At 34.9% G+C, this 26,031-nt stretch overlaps 1 protein-coding gene and 1 long non-coding RNA gene across 2 annotated transcripts; one reads left to right on the top strand and one right to left on the bottom strand.

Moving 5' to 3' along the window:
- The first annotated feature begins 9,485 nt into the window (after positions 1 to 9,485).
- On the top strand, positions 9,486 to 16,268 carry LOC149533285 (L-ascorbate peroxidase 2, cytosolic-like). The gene is made up of 9 exons (XM_089803560.1): positions 9,486 to 9,532; positions 9,774 to 9,912; positions 10,011 to 10,251; positions 12,604 to 12,652; positions 12,853 to 12,935; positions 13,032 to 13,111; positions 15,594 to 15,696; positions 15,813 to 15,871; positions 15,987 to 16,268. The coding sequence occupies exons 2-9, from the start codon at positions 9,794 to 9,796 to the stop codon at positions 16,000 to 16,002; spliced, it is 750 nt and encodes a 249-aa protein (XP_089659686.1). The 5' UTR covers positions 9,486 to 9,532; positions 9,774 to 9,793; the 3' UTR covers positions 16,003 to 16,268.
- Positions 16,269 to 17,417: 1,149 nt separating this feature from the next.
- Positions 17,418 to 25,700, bottom strand: LOC149533284 (uncharacterized). Its single transcript, XR_016357729.1, has 2 exons — positions 25,435 to 25,700; positions 17,418 to 17,649 (listed from the first exon to the last, which is right to left on the bottom strand). It is a non-coding gene; the product is annotated as an uncharacterized LOC149533284 (long non-coding RNA).
- Between the last annotated feature and the right edge of the window lie 331 nt (positions 25,701 to 26,031).

Raw genomic sequence — 26,031 nt, 5'->3', positions numbered from 1 at the left:
GAACACCTTCATCAGCTCCAACAAGATGTCAGACAAAAGTTACAGGATAGTAATGCAAATTACAAGATTGCTGCAGATGCTACTCGAAGACAACAAATATTTGTTGTTGGTGACTTGGTGATAGTTTAATTGAGGCGTGAACAATTTCCTACATACACCCATCATAAATTGTAGTATAAAAAGATTGGGCTTTGCAAAATCATCAAAAAGATTAATGGTAATGCTTATGAGGTCAACTTACCAGCAAATCTTGACATTTCCCTTGTTTTTAATGTTTCTAATTTATACACACTCCATGGAGATGCTCCCAATGCAGATAATGGCCAAGAAGTGGATTGGCAACATCACCTCCCTAATAAGAAGGAAAAGATTGCCAAAATTCTTGACAAGCAAACTACCTCCACAAGGCATGGCCATCATAACAGATACCTGATACAGTGGGATGGGTTACCTGAAATAGAGAGTACATGGTTATCTGAGTGGGCAGTAATGCAGTTAGATCAAATAAAATTGCAACAATTCACAGATAGCCACTTGCAGGAGCTGTGTTTCTTTCAAGAAGGGGAGAATGATGCATCAACTTTCGAGAATCATAACTTTTGACTCAGATGTGGATTTTGGCTGAAATATTACATGCAATTGCATGAGGAGTTATTTGGATTGCCGATGAGCTCATCTTGATAGGTGGTCATTTTGACATTTTTTCGGGAGCCTGAAATTTCGTCTTGACCTCTAAAATTAGGTTTTTGTGTTTTTTCTAGTTTTTTGGAAAGTTGTTTTTTGTAATTAATCCAAAATCATATTCTTGATTTTGTAGATTAGTTGGCAATTCATCTCTTAGATGGAGGATTTTCTTGGGAAAAATAAGGATTCGTAGGATGGGTTTTGGAAATTACCAAAAATGAAAATTTCTTATTTTTTTATGAAGATCTGCCAAATATGGTAATTTTCAGAATTGTTTATAAGTGGGCATTTTCTTTCATTGTAAGGTAGAGTAGAGTTGGAGAAGTTTAATGAAGAATCTCATCTTCTGAAAATATGTGTTGTGTTAATAATATTTTCTAAAGTATTGTTTTGAAAAGGTTTGGGCTACATCAGTTAATCCCCTCCCTCTTTCTTCTCTAGATCTCATTCAATGGGAACACCACAAGAATGATGTTATAAATGCAATTTTGATGGTGCCTCAAAAGGGGATTTGGGACCACCATGCAAGTGGAGATATTGTATCACTAGATGGAAAATGCCTACAAGATGGCATAGACAATATTGCTAAAGCTAGAGAAACCCTTTTCGCTATTAGAGCATCAACAAAGTTAGGGGTTAAAAAACTGCATGTTGAAGGGGACTCTTTAATTATTATCAACGTCATCATAAAAGGGGACATATATGCATGACATTTACAAAACTACATCCACGATATAAAAGTTGAGTTGACCACCATTGAGGACTTTAAAATCACACACATTAAAAGAGTTGGAAGCAAGGAAGAAAACATAATGTCAATATGGGCTCTAACTCTCAACATGTCCAAGATAGTTATGGAAGATTTTACTGATGTCAGGTGGGATGATTAAATGTACCTAACATTTATTTTTTCCATCTCATTAAGAAACAACCACAAATTCTTTAATGAAGCATGCATTTGGGTATCACGTAAAATGTACCATTCCTAAGTACTGTATATGAGGATTAATAATGCAAAGAATACTAAATATCAAATCAAAAGTATTCACAAAACTAAATAAACATAACTTCAAGATAGACTAAGATGAGCTCTCAATTGAGAATATGAGCCATTAATGGACTCTCTTAATGAGAAACTCTCTTGTTGAGTAGCTTTGTCTAATTAGATAGGATGTATGCTCGATTCTCCAAAGGCTTCAATGGTGTTCTTGATGGATTTTGGCTTGGGTGAATGGATTTGATGTAAAATGGCTTCTCAAAAATGGCATTATGGTTTTACTTCATGATCAAAATGGCATTGCTTTGTTACTATGGGTGATTGTGTTAAAATGGCTTGGGAGAGGATTCGCTAAATAGGCAAAGGGCTTGAGGGATCAAGGGCTAGGATGCAAGGATGGGAGAAAGCTTATGGAAGGTTTAGATTGAATGAGAGGAGAGCACATGGAATGTGCTTCCTTACAACCAAGCAGGGAGTGACACATGTCATAGGGTCATTGGTTAGAGCAAGAGGGGTTGAGGGGTCAACAAAGGAGGCTCAAAGCTCATAAAGACCCTCATAATGGCTTGTAAGAGCAATGAATGGGCTTGTAAGAGTCATTTATGGCTTTGTGGGCTTCATAAAGTTTTACGGTTGGGATATTTGTGAGAGAGTTGAGATATTTTGACTTGGGTTGGATTAAGAAAGTCTTAAGCTTGACTTAGGAATGTGCAAATGATTAAGGCTTGGATTAGGTTTGGGTTAAGATTAGATTAGGCTTGTTAGAGATGGGCAAGTGGATGGCATTTAATGAGGGTGGGTGAAGGAGGAGATATTTGTTGGCTTTGGCTTGGGTTAGCAAGTCTTAACCCATGTTTAGGGAATGTGACAAGGGGGGGGGGGGGGGTGGGTGGGTGGGGGGGGGATTAGGATTAGGGTCAAAGATAAGGATTGACATCTTCTAGAAGAGTTTAGGCTTTGGATGAGGATGAAGACTTTCTAGAAGAGTCTAGAACTTCCTAGGATGAGGATAAATAAGGTTTTTAGGAAATAAATAAAGTTTTATTTATTTCAAGGGTTTGGGTAGAGGAGATATTTATTAAAATATTTTTAATAAACATGAGGATTAATATTTAATCTTAATTAAATATTTTGAGTTGGGATTAGGGGTAGGAAATGATGGGATTAGCCTTTAATCAAAATTAAAGAAGGATTAGAAGATTTTGGAAGAGGTTAGTGGTCTTAAGGAAATTGGCCAAGTTTTGGGCAAAAAATAAATAAATTATTTATTTTGAAATTTTTGGTCAATTTATTAATTAAATAATTAATAAATAAAGAAATAATGTTTAAATAAGATTTAAACATTTTTGGGAGGGATTCCTTAATTAAATATTTTTAATTAAGATAAAGGGATTTAATGGCATAAAAATAAATAAAATAAATAATTAATTAATAAATGATGATGTCATCAGGGACTTTTTCAGAAAATAAAAATACTTTATTTTCTAAAAGATTTTTAGGTGTCTACAAGTACTACTACTTTGGATGTAATTGACATCAATTAAAAGCCATCATTCACCACCCTTATGTTTATTTATGCGAGATTTGTTTTTTATGCTTACACACTTATCCATGTGTAGATAATTTATGGGGTTTGATTGTTTGGTGAAGAGAAAATGGAGAGTTCATTCACTCTACAATGTTGAGAGCAACATAATTCATTCCATGGCCATAGTAGGAGGATTGGAATGGACAAGATGTTCAATTTCATCCACATCAGATTAGAGGATGTTGTCGACTAGCTCTTGGGTGAGATATCTTATCAGATGGAGAACCGCTATCAAACAAGCACAAACATTTACTCAATGATCTTAGCTTTAGCGCTATAATTGGGCAAAAGGAAGGACATAATCCAATTCATGATGCATCAATTGATTTTTGTAGAAGCTTTGATTGGAATAGAGGATATATTAACTACCTTAATTCCTGGAATTGAAATTAATTTGGAGGAGAGTGCTACTGGCATTGAGAAATTGTCATGCACAAAACATATGCCTTTCATGTGGAGGTTTTTTGAAATCTCTGAGACACAAGCATTTTAAAGAAGCAATGAAGGCTTGGTTTTGCCTCAAGTTGTTAGCTATGAAACACATCATTGATCATGACATTACCTAGATGAGATCTAGGGTTGGATGGATAAATGTAGATGAGGCACACCTTAGAGAATTCTAGAGAGTTTGAGAGGAATATAACAAAGCGGAGGAAGATTGGTTGGAAGCCAAAATCAACGCAATGCTCTAAGAAAGAATTGAGAGCTTCATTACACGAGCTCTATGGTGAAGCAAGGTGATGCTTATTATTCTCCTTTCCCTTTTTCATGATGTCTTTTGGTGGGGTTGTGGGTTAAGAGTTTTTATTTTTTCTTCTTTAAAAAAGTCATCTCTTTGTCTAAGATGAAATGAAGGGTTATATGAGTTTCTTGGTTTTGATGGGAGGTTGTCATTTGAAGGGAAAATATTATAAATGTTAGTTATCATACCAACATTTATGGAGCAAGGATAATAGAAATCCTATAGGTCAAAGTTAGAATGGGTAGAGCTCTTCTCTTCTTGAACTTTTTGGAAAATGGTGTCTAGTTTTTGGGAGTAGTCATGGAAACAATGGTTTGTCTAGGGTGTTAAAGGCCTCAAGGTACCTGACGAACAATTTTGCACCCCTCTTCCTCTATCTTTCAAGCAACATTTACAACATGTGCAAGTGTTTCAATTTTGGGGCTATAACATGGTTAGGTGGAATCATAGGTTTGAGTAGATTTGCAAAACAATTAAACCTAACTGATCACATTTTTGGTTATGTGATGCCCACCCTAGTAATTATGAGACTAGACATGTTGCTTAAATTCTTAGTTTAACATCATACTGTATGCTTTACATCATGGAATTAGACATGTTGTTTAGATCTATAGTTTAACGTCCTATTATGCTTTACATTAGGATTAGACATATTGTATGAACTTCTATTTTACTATTATGTTATGAATCATGTTTTACACCCTTTTTGAAATAGCTTGTTTGGATACATTAATATTATGGGCATTGTTTACTCTTTATATGATGTTCTTTTGGTTTATGACTATGGTATTTATAGACTAACCTTGCTAACCCACCATATGTCGTATTTATGTATATCACTACTTGGTGTGTCTTTCGGATGAGGGGAGGCACTCGTAGTCACTCCTGTGGGAGATCTACATGATGTCACACTCCTCCTTCTTTGTCACTATTTGCATATATGGTATGTTGTTAGTCGATGATGCAGGTGTGTGCAGGTACTAGGCATCAACTCCACCCAAGGCTAGATAGGTCTGAGCATGCCTAAAAAATCCTCAAACAAGTTATTGATTTGGAGATGGTGTCATGATCCATATAGGCACCCATACCTATAATTGTGTTAGGAAGTCGATCACATGATTAAGATATTTGGGTTTTATCTTTTAGTGAATTGGAAATTGATGGTACGCTAAGTTAAATATGTTTATGTTTGTTATAATTTCAATGGTTATTGATGTGTGATTTCCTACTTTAATGTCTAGGTGTACTTATCTGAGTATACATGGGAGAATACATATATGGCCAAATAAATATATAATTATTGCATTTGTGGTAGTTAACTTTAAATTGCATCATTATGTTCTTGCATTAAATGAGTAAGTCACATTAAAAATAATAAAATAATAAATAGGAGTAGAAACTAAAAAGGATTGAAAGTTGATATTTAGATCATCCTACCTCTCGAAGACTATAACCATAAACCTCTCAATAACTAAGTAGTAAGCTACCAACTTGTCACTAATGCTCCTTGATGTGAAGGGTAAAGAAGTTATCCTTGAGTTGGTTAAGAGAGATAATAAATAAAAAGGAGAATTAGAAAACTAGTATGAGATTAGAACCTTGGACCTTAGAGTGGAGAGAGGATGTTCTTGACCACTGAGTTGCTTGCCTTCTTTGAGATAAATGCCCTTAGGATGTTATGATAAGGAGTGAAACATATTAGTCATAAAAATAATAATACTATAAAGTTTGATTTGATTAAATAAAAATAATTATTTAATGAATCAAACCTTAGAGTTGCACGGTTTGCAACTCCTACAACCAACACAACCATAAGGTTGCTTATAAATCTATTTGTTTTGGAAACCATGATCTAGCAAGGAGGAATTGATGTAGGGAATGTTAAATAAATTAATATTTTCTTATTAAGATTTAGGCTTCTAGGAGTTTCAAAGAGTTGAGGAAATTTTGTATAACAACTAGACAAAGACTAGGAAGGAGGAGGAAGGTTTACAACAAGCATTTGAATCCTTAGCCCTCTCAAAAAAGATACCAATCAACCAAGAATCCAATAGGCACCTTTTTCTCATCCTTTAATCTACAAGAAGAAATTAAAATGGATAAGGAGAAAAAATTCAATAAGATTAAATCTTACTTGACTAATTTTCTATTTATACAAATTTATATGAGTGTTTTCATCGTGTTTAATTTATATGAATCATGTTTGTGCAAAGAAAGTCAATATCTTATTGTTGGAAGTTTAAGGAGTCTTGATTGATTTGGCTTGAAGTCAAGAAAAAGGTTGAGTGTGATAGGGATTCCTGACTAGAATCCAATCTAGGGGTAGAAATAAAAACCCTATCATGCCCAAATCTGATATGGACTTCAACATAGACCAATCAATTATACTTTTTACACCGTTGGGTATAGATGTCCAAAAATAGTACACACATGTGCACAAAGACATCATGAAGGCACAATTTCTATTGCATCTATCAATTGTCAATATTGTTAATAAGTTACACAAATGCATAGGTTCTACCTAGAGATGCACAAGCTTAATATAAGAGCAACACAATCTAATGAATGCATAGGAGTATTGCGCAAATTTACAAGATTTTTTAGTAAAGTGTAATTTTATGATTTTTAGCTAGTCAAACCTTCTAAACGATTTGTTTAAGTTTTTTAATATCTATTTTGGGTCACTAGAGGCATTATTATTATTTAGTTGTGATACATGTATGTCCATCATTCCATTATTGCTTACGATGTGCTTATTACATGTTTTTATGCATTTATTGCTTATTTGATGAGTTAGGGTTAGAGGATTAATCTTGGGGTATGAGACTGTAGAAAAGTGCTCTAAACTCATGTATACTTATGATTTTGTGAGTAGGGGTAGAAGCCCTATGTGAGTGGCTCACCATAGGTGTTAGGACCCAAAAGTGGTTGCTGGAGGATCCTATCATGTGTTAGAGACTAGAGCCCTAAGTAGGTTAGATCTACATGCGAGTTTTGTAATCAAGTGGAAACATTAATAAATGAATGGGTTTTGGGGGCTTGGGTATAACTTTAATCAATATAATTGGATATTGTGACCACAATTTTTTTTGGAGTACTCCAGGCAAGGACGTTTTGTAGAAGGTTTGAGTGCAACAGGGTGGTCCTTAGCTCAGGTGGTTGATGCCAACACTATAGGAATGTGCGATGACTCTCAGCTAGTTGCGGTCTAAGCCCCCACTATTGTTTTGACTCTAGTTATCTGTTTTGTTGAACCTTCTATATTTGTTATTTTATTTTGGTAAGGGATAACCCAAGCCTTAAATTGCCTTAGAAACTATGTGGATCTTGGTCTTATTTCCTATCTCAAGGGAGTGGACCATTTATAGTTCCACATGGTTGGGTGGTAAAATATTTCAAGGTATTTTTCATGGTTCAAACATGACATCGATGAAGATGAAAATTTGATATTATTGTATCATTGTCGTTGTAAAAGAGATTTTATATTGATGTATTATTATTATTGGTGTAAAAGTGTTGTAAACCTTAAGAGGGGCATGTTGACATACTTATGTAAATTAAAATAAAAACAATTTAATAAGGGTCGGTAGTCCATGAAAAAGGGAATCAAAGGGAAAAGTAAATGTAATTTGTTAGGAAATCCTCCTCCCCTCCTCTCTGTGGCAAAATGTTATTAAACACTCTTAAATATATATAAAGAAGGAAAAAAGTCTTTATAAAATGGTATTTAAGTAGTAGGATGTATTCAATGATATGAATTGAAAAATTGTATACTTACTATTAAATCTTTACTTAACTTTCCTTATCAGAAAGTGGATGTTATAATATTTAGGTTACACTTAAGGTTAAGATTACTCCTTACATGTCAATGGATTTACAATCTTATAAAAGACAACATGTGAATGATGTTTCATTTATTTGAAAGTAGAAGTTACTTTTAGTCAGTATAAACATAATTGCTGAACTTAAAACTAAGAATGATTACTTTAAGAACAAATCGTTAAGGAACCACTTAGGACACTTAATTTTAGGTAAATCATACAAGCAAAAACCATAATGTTTTTTTTTTTAATTCACTAAACTTAATAACATTCACCCCTGTCCTTCCGAGTTCCTTGGTAGGGTGTTACATGTTCTTATTTTTGTTTATGGCACTCATTGGATGCTTGGAAGGCTTTTGGACATGCGAGGACTCGACAATTTGAGTCACAATTATCTTCCATTCACTGTCTAACTTTTTTTGCCTAGTAGTTGTAATCCACAAGGTTAATATTCCCTAGCTTCATTCTTTGTTGTTTGAGGACTTTTGTTGCTTTGATACCTATCTTTATGTTGGCAATGGTTATTTTGTGACAACTACATGCATATGTTCTTTAGCTTGAGAAGATGGTTGGTATGTGTTAATGAGGATGGATTGCTCAGTGATGAGATCCATCATAGTTTCACTAGTTTCCTTTAATGCAATCCTTTATGTAATGTTCTATTTACTTCAACAAATTCAACTTATTACCAAAAGAAGAAGAAGATAATAATGCATTTCTAATTCCATCTAAAACCTCATATGTTATAGATAATATTTCGATATTAAAAACAAGAGAATTAGGTCAATGACCTAGCTATTAACCACACATAAACAACACACTGACAAAAATGTTTAATATCAATAACAATTTTTTTAAAAAATAGTATTAAATTAACGATATTAGTTTTCCACAATATGTAGAGATTATTTCAAATATTTTTTAGTTAGATTGTGTCGAATATTTTATAACACATTTTTTGTGTCAAATTAATTGTTAAATAATTGTCTCTTTAAAAATAAATAAATAAATAAAATCAAAATTTCACAATTTATTCTAAAAATATTAAATACTTTTTAATTAGATTGTGATAATTTTTTTTAATAAATATATTTTAATAATTTAAATGAAAAATAATTATTTTTAAATAGCTCCCCCAAAATACTCCAACATAATTTAACTAAAAAAACGTCTGCAAAAATGACAAATTATAACATATTAGTTTTAAATATGTGGAGTGTGTACACACTAATTGTTATCGTGGGCGAGACCTACTTTAGTAGGTACTGAGGTTAGCAATTTACTAAACCTAATCTCTCCCCTAGGTGAGTTGACAAACTCAACAATGAAACAGAAGTGGTAAAAAACATAAACCACAAGAATAAATAGGCAGTTATAATTTATGTTAGTTAATTTCTTCTCGCATCGTGAAGGCGTAACGCGGCCACGCTCTTCGATTGGTCTACATTATCGCCTCCAAAGTAGTTTGTGCCTTAAAAAGTCTAGCCGTAGATCCCACGGACCCATCCACACCGTCGATTTAGTCCTCCAAATCGTCAAACCGAGGAAGCATTTTGCGCCGTCTGATGCGACAACGAACGGTCGAGATCAACTTTCCTCCATACTGTAATCTTTGCCAGGAGATATAAAATCAGTCGAGTAGAGCAATTTCTTACTGCAGAAAGCAAAAGCATCGTCGAACCGTTTGGAATTCTAGTGAGGTAGGCATTTTTAGGAAATGCTCACAGTTTTTAGGCTATGTCCATTTTTGAGGTTTGCCGTCCTTTAATGATCTGATCGATGTTGATTACGGAGTTTTGAACTGCTTGTATCGATATCGATCGAAATAGAGAAATTTGGCAAAACCCACAAAGTTTTGGGGCAATCCTCAAAGCTACGGTGATGCCCACAAATCTGGTGATCTGATTTACACGATTTTGCCTTTTTTGTTTTTTTTGGCAGGCGAAGCGAAGAAAGCAATCATGGTGAAGGCATATCCAGAAGTGAGCGAGGAATACAAGAAGGCCATCGACAAATGTAAGAGGAAGTTGCGAGCTCTGATTGCTGAGAAGAACTGTGCTCCCATTATGGTTCGTCTCGCGTAAGTAGCATAGAAACGATCATCGCTATTCATATTTTGAACTAATTGTTTGGCATTTGGTCATATGGATAAGATGCTTATGTAGTTTTGTTGTGTAGATGGCACGCCGCTGGTACTTATGATGTGAAGACGAAGACTGGAGGGCCTTTTGGAACTATTAGACATCCTTCCGAGTTGGCTCATGGGGCTAACAGTGGCTTGGATATTGCCATAAAGTTGTTGGAGCCTATTAAGGCACAGTTCCCCATTGTCACTTATGCTGATCTCTATGAGTTGGCTGGAGTTGTGGCTGTTGAGGTCACTGGTGGCCCTGATATTCCATTCCACCCTGGCAGAGAAGTAAGTATACGATTTCTGATCGGCATGTTGAAGGATGTTGTGAAATGGGGGTTGTTTGAAAGTAGAAGATCATGAGAAATGGGTTTTGATTACATATAAATTGGGTTTCTATGTTTGAGTCATTACAATGCGTCTATTTGATAAGAATATTTAATAAGATTGAGGGTTTGTTTGGATCGGGTTCGATATGATTTAACGGGTAGTAGCTCACGACTCTTGAGGTCATTGGTGGACCTGATATTCCATGCTACGCTTACAGAGAAGTCAAGTATATGGCTTTTGATTGCGCATTTGAGGGATATTGTAAAATGGGGTTTGATAGAAAGTAACAGATGATGAGAAATTAGTTTATATTATAAGTTAATTGGGCTCTGTTGATTAAGGGGTGACGGTGTGCCTATTTGCTAAGAAACTTTTGTTCGAATCGAGTTTGATTTGATTTTATGGGTTATTTCATGGATGATTTGTTAAAACTTCTAATAGATATCTATTTCGAACCGGGAATGAGGGTTTATAGGGTTTTAGGCTTCTTCTGTGTAGTCTGTAGGAGTCGTATTTGGATCTTCAAAAGCGATTCGATGGTCATTGGTAACCTCCAGCTTGCCTTGAATTTCAATTCTTTTAAAGTACAAGGGAAAAAAGGTTCGAGGGTTTAGGGTTCCCTTCATCCAATTGATGATGTCGAAGGCTCGTATGTTAGGTTTCATCTTTTAAAGCCTTTATCCGACTAGATTAAGTGCCCCTCATCCAATTGATGATGTCGAAGGCTCGTATGTTAGGTTTCATTTTTTTAAGCCTTTATCCAACTAGATCACGAGTTTGTGAGGGATTATTGTCCTATATAGTCAATTTGAACTATCCTTGTGTAATTAGAGATTCAATTGTGCTTTTTAATGGTAGAAGGTGCGTTGAAGCAGAAAAGGGGGATTGATTTGATATTCAGCATCTGATGCAGGGGAACCTGCATTATCTTTGTATGTGGACAGTGAAGCTTACAATAGTTTCAAACGAAGCTTGGAACCGAGTTAGCTCATTGTAATCTCACGGTCAAAATGTTGTGATTAGGTATAGATCCAATCATTGACACCTTCGTTCTTGGTTCAGTCGTGATTTGGGTGGTTGTTATCGATGCGTTGGAGATCCTTTTGAATTATAATAACGCTTTCCATTTTCGTTGAAATTAGAATAGAAGAATTGTTGTGTTCAGGGAAAATAATAGGTTCTTACTGAAGATGTATTCCTCGAAATAATCTATCTCCAGAAGCTCAGTTATGTGCCTTATTGCATGGTTCGGGAAGGGGATGTATTCTGTTCTCCCTCTTGCTGTGAGGGCATCTAAGATACCATACTATTGTTTTGGGAGGAATTTTTGATGTTGATTGTGATTACATATACATAGTCGTCTATTGCGGCAGCGGCTATGCAGTAGTTAACGTACCAACGGGAATTGGTATGCTTAGTTCAAAAAGAAAACCGTTGTCTCTTGTATTATTAGGGAAAAGTAAATTTGGAATATTAAGCCACAGAACTCGGTCCAAATAACTTGCTGTATACCGTTGTCTCTTGTATTATTAGGAAAAAGTAAATTTGGAAAATTAAGCCCACAGGACTTGGTCCAAATAACTGGCTGTATAGCCGTTGTCTCTTGTATTATTAGGAAAAAGTAAGTTTGGGAAGTTAAGCCTGCAGGACTCCTCCAAATAAGTGGCTGTATAGCTGTTGTCTCTTTGTATTATTAGGAAAAAAGTAAATTTGGAAGTTAAGCCCACAGTACTCGGTCCACCTCATGATTTTGGTGTGTTTATATGGGAATTAGTTTTAACTTAGTCATGAATGGAAATTATGGGTTTAACCTCTGAATTCTGTTGTTTGCCTACGAATTAACATTTACAGAGTTGCATTAAGAAGACTAGTTTTAAAGTTCTTGCCCTTTAAAATAGTCGGGTCGGTTACGTTAGCACATGGTTCAAAAGAGTCTCAGCAAGAAACGTTGACCCACTTTTATCAATGATTGCATAGCCCGCTGATTCCCTACCTTTTGGTTTCCAGTTTTAATTTGATTGATGAATAAGGGAAAAAAGGGCCAGCTGTTGTGTCTGATGTTTCTTGAAATTGTGGGCGTATCTCAATTTTTAGTAGTATGAGCTATGCTCCTCTCACTGGTAAAGCTATCGCTTCAGGTGGATAGCTGATCGTTTGGTGTAATTATTTGGTTTTTTGGTTTCATTTAAGATACGAGTTGAGCAGTGATCTTAATGTGAACATATTTTCAATGTGGGTTCTATTTCAATGACCTTTCAAATATTTGAGATAACTAAGGTTTAATCTTCAATGAATTTGTGAATCCTTCAGGACAAGCCTGAGCCACCAGAAGAGGGACGATTGCCCGATGCCACGAAAGGTATGAATGTGTGAAATACTGTATAAGCCTTTTTGTACTGCACTTTGTAGAATCTTAAATCGATGCTCAGATAGCTTGTTCGTCTAACGTGCTAGGAAGTTATCTAACTGCACTCTGAATGGACAGAGCAGTTGACCAATCATATTGTGCTGTTTGTTATTCTACCTTTATTATATTGATTTGTGTAATATCTCATGCAGGAGCTGATCACTTGAGAGATGTTTTCGGTCACATGGGATTGAGTGACCAGGACATTGTCGCTTTGTCTGGTGCCCACACTTTGGTGAGTTGTATGGTCTGAATCGCTTCTTTATGTTTCTGTGTACGATGTCTGTTTGCTATGAAGATTGCTGAATTCTTTCTCTTGTTTCAAAACCAGGGAAAATGCCACAAAGAGAGATCTGGATTTGAAGGTGCATGGACTCCCAACCCGCTCGTCTTTGACAACTCCTATTTCACGTAAGTGCTTATGAGTTATTTGTATTATTTTGTTGACAATCTTTACCATCATATTGTATTTGATTCTACTGTTTAGTTTGGACTTTTGGGGTAGGTAACATGCATTGCTCATGACAATTCGTGAAAATCTACACGGTTATGCACATACATAGAGTGTATTTTCTACAACGATCTATTGTACTTTTGTCTCGTATTCTACCAGTCACAATAAGTGTAAAATGGAGCCACTTCAAAATTGTTTTCCAGTTACTTCAGCTTGTTTATAAAGGGTAGAGAGACATCTTCTGAGGTCTTTCATGCAGCATTTGCTTTTTGATAATATGCTTTATTCCACATAATCAGATCGAACTTTTTTGGTCTTAGGAGACGGGGCTTAAGAACTGCTAAAATTACATTTGTACTTTATCTCTTACTAAGAGAAGTGCAAGATTCCGGGTTACTATTTGTTCCTTGTTTCCAAATATGGAGTTCATTTTTTGTCAATTAAAACAATTTATTTATGTTTAATTTACTCATGGTTACCTGGATACTGTACCTGGAGACGGAGACACTTCTTGGAGATGGAGACATCCCCTGGAAATGTCCTCGTGCACAGGGTTCTGTGGCCGCCATCTTCTGCTTTCTCCAAAGTTGTTCAACCACAAATTTCATTTCTCCTGCTAGAGAACTTGGGTCATGACATGTATCATTAAAACTAAGTGTAATCCATGATTAAGAAGGAATCTTGAGGTAGTTTCATATGATCATAATCTATATATATTATTTAGCATATGGACATTCTTATTTAAGAGACAATTGAGTGTATGGTGTTTCACCTAGAAATATTGTGTGTTTGATTGTGCATGTTGTAGTGGAACAAAATTCACATCAACAACACCTAGTTGTCTTCAATCAATCAAAAGGCCCCAGTTGCACATGTCCAAGCATAATTAGATCATGCCAAATGTACGAGTTAAGTCTATAACATTTCTCTATCTAACTTATTTTTCTCATCAGACAATAAGAGCAATCGAATTTTTTTAGTGTAATATGGAGACTCGTTCCCTTCCTCCATTGCAGTTGGGGATGTTCCCCACCACCACCTTTGCACCACCATCTCGTGGCTGTGGGTTTCTGCAAGCTAAATTTGAAGCTGCGAATATGATAGAAAGGGGGTTTACTGGTTACCGGAAGTGTCACTGACACACACACACACTACACATGCATATTCATTACATGATTTTGTAATTCATTACATATTCATATACAAATACATTACCTGTTTTTGTACTTATCTTGATATCATGTTACTCTCTGTAATCATCTTTATGATATTCATGTTGCAATTTTGCTATGTTCAACTATCTGGTATTATAATTTATTAGTTGTTATATTTTTATACATCATTTTATAACTAGTATTTCAAGTACTATATGTAAAATATATTACAACACCCCTCCCATGCTACTGTCCTCCTGTCGTCCCAAAATTTTGGCCCTCCTTTTCTCCATCCTCGAAACCAATCCTGATGTCCCCTAGTGCTTGTGTTACACCCTTGAAAGGTGAAAAAGGAAAGCAAATAAATAAAATAAGTCTGTATAATGTACATGCTGATATTTTGGATAATTGGAAAATCCTTGCAAAGTTAATAGTGATTGGATCAACCAACAGTGTGAAGAGGGACATAAACTACTGTATGTCTGATTTCTTTTCATTGTAATGGTGTAAAGAAAAATTGCTTTTACCATTCACTGTTCCTGAATGACTGATTTACTCCTCTTATTTTCAAAGTTATTGTCATCATATTTTCTGAAAATTATTAAAATTATAAAATATTATAAAAAATCCAACACTGCCTCCTATTCGTGAAAATTCTCTGTATTAATTTACAGATCTCTAGAGTCTCCCGAGTACCCTTTCTCCTAATGACTCTCTTATCATTCTGTATATTGCTTTGACTCTGTATTGCCCCTTGTGAAAGTGTTGCGTTGGCCCCGGTTTTTGTTAGCTCTCTTAAAACAAGATCTTGGAGCAAACTGTAGGTGTTTTGGCTTTATATATTGGGTGTTTCTTACCTTTATGGTTTGTGCGACGGTGAATGGGTAATAGGTTCTGGATTTAGAATTATCTTGTAATAGTTTAGCTCAAATTAAACTCTCAATTAGCCTCGTTTTGCATTGTATTATTTTGGTAGCCCACATTTATTACAGAACCGACAATTGTATCCATAAATTGCTTTCCAACTTGATAAACTTGTTTCAGTAGTCGTTCCATGATTTATAGCTTGGGTGTTTCTTACCTTTATAATATTTTATCTCAAATCAAATTCACAATTAGCTTTGTGTTGCATTGCATTTTTTTTACTTAAAATTCATTACAGAAATGTCAATTGTTTCCATGGTTGCTTTACAACTTGAAGTAAATTTGTTTCAGTAGTCATTCAATGATTTACTGCTTTGGTGATTGTTCTGATGAGATATACAATTTGTTATAATTTTTACAGAGAACTTGTCACTGGAGAGAAGGAAGGTCTCCTGCAATTGCCTTCTGACAAGGCTCTACTAACTGATCCTAAGTTTGCACCCTATGTCCACAAGTATGCTCAGGTATAAGATATGTTATATAGATCTGTTCGCCCCATCCCCCTACGTAAGAAATTTTGGTTCTCGATGAAATTGTTACATTCAGAAATTTTATATCGTTATTCCGGTGGATTTGACAGGATGAAGATGCCTTTTTTGCTGACTATGCCGAGGCCCATTTGAAACTTTCTGAACTTGGGTACGAAACTGTCTACGCCTTAAGTTCTTTAAGCAATGTCAGTTGTGGCAATAACAATCATTGTGTTATAAAGTCGGCGTTGTATTCTTATATGTTAATTTATCTCTTTGGGCAGGTTTGCTGAAGCGTAGATGTTCAACTGAGGAAGGACTCTGTTCACCATTCCAAGAAAGTGCTATCAAATTGTGAACAGAGAAAATGTCATTTTGATTTTTGGTAGTTGGTTCAGTGTTCCGATAAACAGAGTCCTGTCATTTCGATTATTCGTAATTGTGTTTTGTGGACTGGTAGTTAGTGTAAACGTGTACATTTTTGGAGCATATTTTATATGTATGTGACTGTCGGTACCTAAATTTCTAAGATATGAAATAAAATGATCATGGAGTTTTTAAAAGTACTTTGGAGTTTATTAAATTATCTCGGAACCCAGATCGATACTATAGTTACCTTAGAAACTACAATGGTTTCCTTTGAAACTACAATGTTTCATAAATAATCTTTGGGGAAACTGAATATTTCAAGTTAACTGAAGAAAATGATGTGTAGCATTTAGTCTGGTGAATTCTTGGCACTCGGATTTTTGCTTAAATCAATTTTTACCAGGGGTTAAAGCCTGACACACCTGTTTGTAGTTTAGCCTAGGATTCAAAATGAGCTGTCTTATTATATTTACAAGTTGATATTAAATTATACTTCATGTTTTAGGTAGACGGATTTTATATTCAGATTAAAGGGGGGATCTATACGGGCAAAATGTAATTTATTTTAATTCATCAATTTCCATCAACACTGTGCCTCTGCTTCATTGGTTTTCACTCCTTTAATAGACAAATGGACATTTTTTTATTGAATTGTATTTCTAGAATAGGTAAGTAGGCTAAATAATAGCACCATGTATTAGTAATATCTACTCAACTATAAAGCAATTTGTGCTCTTTTAATTGAGAAATAAACAAAATTTGCTAATTTTTGCATTTTTAGTATTTAGAGGTGGAATATTAGAAATATAAATTTGTGAATGTAAGCACATTGATGTCTATTCTAATTGACAAAAACATCACTTGGAGATCATGATTTTTTTGGGACAGGCTCTCATCTGCATGCAAAATGTACTAAAGACAAAACAGTGTTTTTTCCAATTTTGTTGTTTTGGACTACAAACTAGGCAGATCATGAAGATCAAATGCTGAAATTTTCAAAAATATCTAAATATTTTTGATTTTTTAAAATTTTGGTTTGTAGGGAGAATAGATGTGTCCTATATATTTTTATGTTGAGAGTAATAATAGTGTCATAATAGTACTTCATACTTTTTCTACTCTTTCAACTAACAAATTCAATAACTTGTGATTATAACTCGTAAGAAATAATGTTTTTGTTAAATATTAGGTGACATAATTTGATCACCAAGGGAGACCTTGAGGATGGCAGGCCTAAAAGTTTAGTAACTCATAGGTTGTTTTAGATTGTGCAACATTGAATCAAAAGGTTAAACTATTCGTTGCTTCTCATTATTCTATTAGGCTAAAAGCGAAATTACATTACATTACATTACATTATATTGCATTACATTACATTACATTACATTATTCTATAAGACATTACATTTTAAAATAAACTATTCGTTGCTTCTCATTATTCTATTAGGCTAAAAGCGAAATTATGCAAATCCCAAAATTCTGCTCAAACTGGGCTGTGTGATCCGCGGGGTAATCAATTCTGGTTGTGGAGTAAGAATTGGATGACAATGAAACTGAGGTGATAGGAGACAATCCGGCCTGTACGGTACCAATGCAAGTAAATTATGGCTGAAATCAAACATTTTGCATTTTTTGAAAGTAATAATTGAAATGGCTTGCTTAGTCCAATCAATGAAGACAAATTGTCAGTAATATTTGGAGAGATCACTGTTAAATAAGTAATAGTTTTGAAAGTTTCGAAGGCTTGGCTTCTTATACCATGTAATCTAGTTTTTCGGATATACTTCGAATCAAAAAGCTGGCGGATGTGAAAAAACAAAATGAAAGAGACAAAATAATACAAATTATTCACCTATACCCATAAATGAGCAACAAGAGAATCAGTTATCTTAGAACTCACAGATTCCATAGCAAACATATGCACAAATTGAAATAGAACATGAAAAAACTAAAGTAGTGTAAATACTTGAGTCAAAAGGGAATGTATATAAATATAGATTTAATATATATTTTCTTTTATTTGATTTAAAATCAAATAGCTGGACTCCTTTGTATTTGTATATGGATTATGTTTAAAACAAAAGTTACTTTCGAATTGAATTCTTGTAATTGATTCCTACCAAATAGATAACTTTGCACTTGTATAGGGATTATATTTAAAACAAAAGCTACTCCAATTGAATTTTTGTAATTGATTCCTACTTAAAGAAATAATTGCATAATAAGGCCTTTCATCTTTTTGTGTACATAATATTTAATTAGTTGGAGAATATAATTTGCATATTAGTTTGCGACTTACCAAAGAAATGATGCCAAAGCAAACTCTTTGAATGCCTTTAGGTGAGGTTCATTTGTAACTAAGGCCTTATGTTGGCTTGTTTCATCACATTAACCACTAATGCACTTTGTGTCTCTAGCAGTAGCTTCTTTCTACACACCCACCTTCCTTCCTTTCCTTTGTTGACTATTTCTTTCTTTTCATAAACTATGTTGGCATTAATTTAGGTGCTTCACCTAGATGCAATGATGTAGTGACTTCTAAGTGTTTTAATCATTTTCATGACACATGGGTTGTGTGCACTAGTTGTGAAACAAGGGTCAATGAATTCAACAAAAAAAAAAACTACACAATTAAACCTTGATAGCAATATCACTATTAATATAGATTTTCAAAACTTCTTTATTTATTTTGCTTAGCCTCTTTCTAAGTTTTTAAACTTTTCTTTTATCAACTCTTTAGTTCCTCTTTGTAGACCTCCCTTTTAATCTTTGTTGGGTGCTTTGATGGTTTTGAAAATTCCTTGGCTTATTGATATATTCTTTATTTTAAGTCTTCAAATTAGATTCTTATTGTTGGTACATTGACTTTATTTGATCACTCATCTTATGGTTGACATTGCTTTATGCATTTTGAATAACAAATCATTGATAAAATTGTCCTTTTAACTAATCTCATCAAAGGTTAGGCTGGATCTCAAAACCTTTCGACTTAAAGAACTACACAATTTTCCTTTTAAATCTTAAAGCTACCTCCTCTTATCAATACTTTGTTGAGCCTTAAAAACTCCTTTAACTGTTAACATAAGGTTTTTTCTTTGAGCTCTGACCTTATAAGAGGTTCAGAAGTTTTCTAAAATCGTAAGATTTGCTCACATATTTGAAAATACAATAGAAAGTTCAAAGAGTTACTAGAATTTCTAAAGTTAATTAATATATAATGAAATGCCAACATACACAGTCAAATCTAACAAATTAACATACAAATTATAATTTTTTTATGAATTAACATAACTAAATAGACAATGAAGATTTTCTCATTTTGAAGAATTATTAGAACCTATAAAGTTTTTGAACTACAATAAAATGCCATAAAATGCCAAACACAAAAAAATCTAACAATGCTAACTTATAATTTTTAAAAACTTTAAAGTTAAATCACTTTTGGCTCAACAATACAAAATATCTGAAGAAGTGATGGTGAGAATACAAAGACTTTGATAAAGCTATTGACTAGTGAAACCTTATGGGCTAGCAATGTGATTTCCAAAGCTTTCAAAAAAGTGTAGACATTGGTTAAATATAAAGGCTTTTTATGAAGGGTAAAGATAGATTTTATCATGACATTCAGATGCCATAGTAAAATTTATTTGAGTGATGACAAAATTAGGCCAACAGTATTTGTAATACAAAAGATTGGAACTTTAAAACACAAGAAACCTATATATTATACGACACTGACATTTGTTGTACGGAGGATCGGTAGTAGTCACTACAAGTGAAAATGCATCCTCCTGGAAGATTTGTTGTTGCAATATTGGATTGTTTCTAATATTGAACTGATTCTTTCCTAAACTATTCTTTCCTAAATTGATTATTTCCTTTTCCTGTAGTTGTTTCCTTTCCTGTAGCTTTATGTATTTGGCACACAACTATATATGTACATGTACAGTTTTATGTAAATACATGAATGGAAAATATTCTTCTTGATTTCTGATTTTCAAGTTGGTATTAGAGCTTTGAAGCTTGAATCATCTGTATCCCTTCATTGAACCATGGCCGATTTAGATTCGGAAGTATTTGAGAGCAAATATGCTCCCATTATTATTCAATCCGAAGGTTCATTGTTTAAGGCAAGGATTACACTTGATGAAACAAACTATGATTTGTGGTCTCAAATCATGGAGATGGATATTGTTGAGAAGGAGAAACCCTCTTTCATTCGTGGTAACTCACAACCACCTATTGAGAAGGATGATGCATATGAGAAGTGGTATTCAGACAGTCAAAAGGTCAAAAGATGGCTGTTGATATTTGTCCCCAAAAATTATGAAGCGATACATTCACTTACCCATTGCTCGAGATATTTGGAAAGCTCTTTCTAAGGCTTTTTATGATGGAGCAGATGAATTGCAAGTGTTTGTCTTGAATCAAAGGGCTTTCTTTGCCAAACACAATGACAAAACACTCTCTATGTATTATGGAGAATTAACTGAGATTTTTGGTGAGTTGGATCATCATGATAAAGTGATCATGGAAAGTGAGAATGATGTTGACTCTTATCGAAAATCAGTTCAGCGACAAAGGGTGCATATTTTTCTTGTTGGATTAGATGGTGACTTTGAACAAGTTCGTAGTGAAATTTTGAGAAAGGATCCTATTCCCGAATTAAAGACATGTTATGCATTGGTCTGCCATGAATCTGTTCGACGCACAACAATGATTGGAGAACTAGAAAAGACTAAAGCTTCGACCATGGTGACTCGAAACCGATCTAATCAGAATGGGCCTCCTCAAAACCCACCTAAGATCACTAATGGTATTGGTAAATCCACCTACAAATGCACCCATTGCAATCAAACTGGTCATACCAAAAGTCACTGCTTTGAACTTGTTGGGTATTCAAAATGGTGGGCTCATAGCCGCAATTCACAGAAGAAGAATTCCAAGAAGACCTCTAGTGCAATGTTTGTTGAAACAAAGACATAAGATAATGTTGCTGGACATATCTTGACATTAGCAGCATCGACAAGTAATGGTGGTAAGTCTTTAAACATGTCTACACTTGTTTCTAATAGTGTATGGATAATTGATACAGGTGTTACGTATCATATGACGTTTGATTCTAAACAGGTCTCATCCCTTAAACCGTCCTCACAAAAATTTGTTTCCACTACCAATGAATCTTTGGCCCTAGTTATTGGAGGAGGATCCTTATCTCTCACTAATACTTTGAATGTAGATTTTGTTTTAGTGGTTCCGTCATTAGATTACAATTTGTTGTCAGTTTCCCAAATCACCACTACTTTACTTTGTGTTGTAATTTTTTGGCCTGATTTCTGTGTGTTTAAGGACATCCAAATGAGGCAAACGATTCGTTATGGTGTTAGGCGAGGGAAGCTATATTACTTGGACGTGGTGTCAAAGAGTTCAGACAAGTTGCATCAAGCTCTAGTGATGGATAGCTCTGAGGGGGACAAGCAAAAATATGAAATCTGGTTATGGCATCAACATCTAGGACATGCTTCCTTTGGTTACCTGAAGAAATTATTTCCTAGTTTATTTGCAAAATTTGACGTTTCTAGCTTCCGGTGTGAAGTTTGTGAACTTGCAAAAAGCCATCGTGCTTCTTTTCCTTTAACTTTGAATAAAATTTCAGTTCCATTTACGATCATACATTCTGATGTTTGGGGTCCGTCCAAAGTCACTACCTTGGGTGGATCACGTTGGTTTGTTACTTTTATTGATGATTGCACTAGGATGACTTGGGTATGCTTAATGAAGTCTAAAAGTGATGTGAACTTGTTATTTCAAAATTTTTATAACATGATTCATACTCAGTACAATACACAAGTTCAAGTTCTTCGTAGTGACAATGGAGGTGAATATTTGAGTTCTGAACTTCAGTAGTATCTGGAAGCACACGAAACTATTCATAAAACTACTTGTTCCAATACACCTCAGTAGAATGGGGTAGTTGAGAGAAAAAATCATCACTTGTTGGAGGTTATTCGTGCTTCTCTGATAGAAGCTCATATGCCATTATCCTATTGGGGCAAAGCACTTACCTCTGCAACATATTTGATCAACCAGGTACCCTCCAGCACTGTTGATTTCCAAACACCATCCCAGGCTCTCACTGAGGCAGTTGTTGCTCCAGTTGTCCCAAATTTACCTCCTCACATCTTTGGTTGTGTAGCTTTCATACACCTCCATAAGCATCAACGCAACAAGTTATCTCCTCGAGTGCTGCGATGTTTCTTTCTAGGATATGTTGCTTATCAAAAGGGGTACCAATGCTATCATCCTCCAACCCAACAAATGTTTATTACATTGGATTTAGTTTTTCATGAAGACTTGATGTATTTTTCTTCTAAGCTTGAACTTTAGGGGGAGTACCAGAAGGAAATTCAGACTCTAGACCATGATGATCACATCTCTAAATATGTGGATGTTCATATCTTTGAAGATGTAGGTAGCTTGGACATCTCTGAAGATGTGGATAACACCTCTGAAGATGTCGATGTTCACATCCCTGAAGATGTGGGTAGCTTGGTCATTGAAGAAGGGGAACTCTCTGAAACTGTTAATCAAGTAGGTGAAACTTTGGATCAAAGTAGTGATGAACACCTAGAAATTGAAGTTGTGGGTCCACCTTCGTCTGAGTCCCTCACACCACACCAATCGCTTACCAAGGATGTTCTTGAACCATCTAGAAAACAACTACCTCAGCATTTCACCAGAGGTATCCCTAAATCCACATATGAACCCAAACTTTCTAGTAAAGTTAAATATCCTATGAGTCATTATGTGTGTTTGTCAGAATCAAATCAGTCATTTGTAAATCAATTATCTACTGTATCTATTCCTAACAATGTGCAGGAAGCCTTAGCTGATCCAAGGTGGAAAGCCGCTATGAATGAGGAGATGAAATCATTACAGGATAATAATACCTAGGAACTTGTTGACCGTCCACTAGGAAAGAAACCAGTTGGATGTTAGTGGGTTTATACTGTTAAGTACAAAGTAGATGGTACAATTGAATGCTTTAAGGCGAGACTGGTAGCAAAAGGGTACACCCAAACCTATGGGATCGATTATACAAAGACATTTGCACCTGTAGCTAAAATTAATACAGTATGAGTCTTGTTCTCTCTAGCTGCAAACTTGGGTTGGCCATTACAACAGTTTGATGTGAAGAACGTCTCTCTACATGGAGAGTTGTCCGAAGAAGTCTACATGGAACTCCCACCTAACTGCATGATATCAGAAATAAATAGTCTGAAGGTGTGCAGATTAAAGAAGTCACTATATGGGTTGAAACAATCTCCGAGGGCATGGTTTGGAAGATTCACAAAGTCAATGAAAGCATTTGGTTACCGTTAGAGCAATTCAAACCATACTTTATTCATAAAGAATCAACAAGGTAAGATCACTGCACTTATTGTGTACGTGGATGACATGATAGTTACAGGAAATGATTCTGAAGAAAGGAGGGCTCTACATGATTACTTGTTTAAAGAATTCAAAATGAAAGACCTTGGTTCCTTGAAATATTTCCTTAGGATCGAAGTGTCCCAATTTGATAAAGGGATTTTTCTGTCTCAAAGAAAGTATGCCTTAGACTTGTTACGGGAAACCGGTATGTCAGCATGTCAACCTGTTGATACACCCGTGGAAGAAGGATTGAAGTTATGTATTGAATCTAATCAGGTGCTAGTTGATAAAGGAAGATTCCAGAGACTCATAGGAAGATTGATGTACTTAGCACACACAAGGCCAGACCTTGCCTATGCATTAAGTATTATTAGCCAGTTTATGCATAATCCTGGAGAGCAACATATGAATGCAGTTATGCGCATTTTGAGGTATCTAAAATCTGCTCCTGGAAAAGGAATTTTATTCACTTAAAATGAGGATTATCAAAGTGTGGATGCATATACTGATGCTGATAGGGCTGGAGTAGTAGATGAAAGGCGTTTTACTTCAGGTTATTTCACCTTTGTAGGAGGTAATCTTGTTACACAGAGAAGCAAAAAATAGAATGTTGTTGCACGATCAAGTGCGGAGGCAGAATTTAGAGGTATGGCACTTGGAGTATGTGAAGGGTTGTGGCTAAGACTTCTCCTAAGAGATTTGGGCTGTTCGCCTAGGTGGCCAATTCAACTATATTATGACAATAAAGTAGCATGTGATATTGCTCATAATCCGGTTCAACATGATCGTACAAAGCGTGTGGAGGTAGACAAATTCTTTATTAAAGAGAAGTTGGATGAGAAGATTGTGGCGCTGTCTAAGGTTCGATCAGAAGATCAGTTGGCTGATATTCTTACCAAAGTAGTTTCAAGTCGAGTGTTCTTGAAGTTTTTGGGCAAGTTGGACATGTGGGATATCTATGCACCAACTTGAGGGGGAGTGTTGCAATATTGGATTGTTTCTAATATTGAACTAATTCTTTCCTAAATTGATTCTTTCCTTTTCTTTTAGTTGTTTTCTTTCCTGTAGCTTTATGCCTTTGGCACACAACTGTATATGTACCTGTATAGTTTTATGTAAATACTTGAATGAAAAATATTCTTCTTGATTTCTGATTTTCAAGTTTTGTTTCTTGATGGCCTTTTTATCACTTGATCCAAAAAGGACGATGGCTGGTCTTCTGTATCCACTTATTTTTTCAAAATAATCAAGTTAATTATGAACCAAATAACACTACTGAAGATATCAGATAGGTTCTTATTTAGCCCCAAATATAAAACTGATTATGTTTGCCCTAACAGTCCAAACTTTCACCGTCCCTCCCACTCCAATCAAGCTTCTATATAGGAATCTCTGTAATTATTAAAAGAGTCAGTATTCTTTAAATTTGCTGCATAAAATTAATGCTAGAATTAAATTTAAAGCCTCACTTATCATACGAAAATCTTAGAATTCAAAAAGTTCTGCCGCAACACAGGGGGTTTTGAGCAGCACAAGAAAACCTTACATATTACCATTATTAACATCAGAACGATATGGTTCCCATTAAATTATAATGCGGACAAACAGAAAGTACAAGAAGGTCTTAAAATTGGCACGAACACCAATTTTGACGGACACAGTTACCCTTTTGTTATTTGGCTCAATCTTAAATCTTCCAGTAAAGCTCAATTATACAACAAAACTATGAACATTGAGAACCCTAGAATTTGACCACAAATAAAAAACAGAAAAAACGCAGATCTAATGAATCAACTCGAAATGCAGACTGTAAGTGGTAAAATCCAGAAAATGTAAATAGTGTAGACAAATTTTGGTGTGCTTCAATTTCTTCCCATGGGAGAAGGGTAAAACAAATATACATAACCATTAAAAATTTCCGTAGTGTACCTCACAATCTCCAGAAGTTCCCGTGTTTCCTTGCAATAATGCTTCGTGTTTCGCCCTTCTCAATGGGAATAATGGTTTGTTGGAAGATCTGCCACTCTTGACCAGCGATTTTACTTTTATCTGTCACATAGGTCGGTTTCTCCGGAATGCACTGGATAAAGCAAACAGTTTTTCCAGAAGGCACTGGATACAACAAACGTCTTTAATCTGATATCTTTTGCCAATAAGCAAGCACGAAAACGCTAACGTGGCAACAGCTGTCGGGTGCCAGAAGAGCTGTGGTGTTTCGGATGTTTAAGAGTTGTAAAGAAGGGCCAGTCTTAAACATAACACATTAAGGAAGAAATTAACCCTGGAAAAGTAAGTCAAACTTTGACTATTTAACACTTTTGCACTAGGAATCAAGCCTTAGTGTGTGATGTTTAAGCCGTACGAAGCAGGCTTACATATTTTCACCTGAGTTAGCTTCATGTATACTTCACTTCGTAGTGACATCAATAAATTCTTTTTTGATTGGTAGTTGATTAATTATAGCAATAAATTATTAAATAAGTGGTTGTTTGATTGTAAATTAACAACTATTAGCCAAACAAACAT

This window comes from Cupressus sempervirens, chromosome 10 (genome assembly GCF_028749045.1).
Source record: "Cupressus sempervirens isolate cs-2001-9-10 chromosome 10, ASM2874904v1, whole genome shotgun sequence".
Lineage (NCBI taxonomy): Eukaryota > Viridiplantae > Streptophyta > Pinopsida > Cupressales > Cupressaceae > Cupressus > Cupressus sempervirens.
The sequence above is the reverse complement of the archived record's forward strand: the minus strand, read 5'-3'. Positions and strand labels throughout refer to the sequence as shown.

Bases quoted from the DNA above. Each gene is read 5' to 3' on its own strand.
- LOC149533285 (XM_089803560.1), top strand. From the start codon at position 9,794: ATGGTGAAGGCATATCCAGAAGTGAGCGAGGAATACAAGAAGGCCATC. The intron at 12,653-12,852 runs GTATGAATGTGT...TATCTCATGCAG, and splicing joins ATTGCCCGATGCCACGAAAG to GAGCTGATCACTTGAGAGAT. The intron at 15,697-15,812 runs GTATAAGATATG...TGGATTTGACAG, and splicing joins ATGTCCACAAGTATGCTCAG to GATGAAGATGCCTTTTTTGC.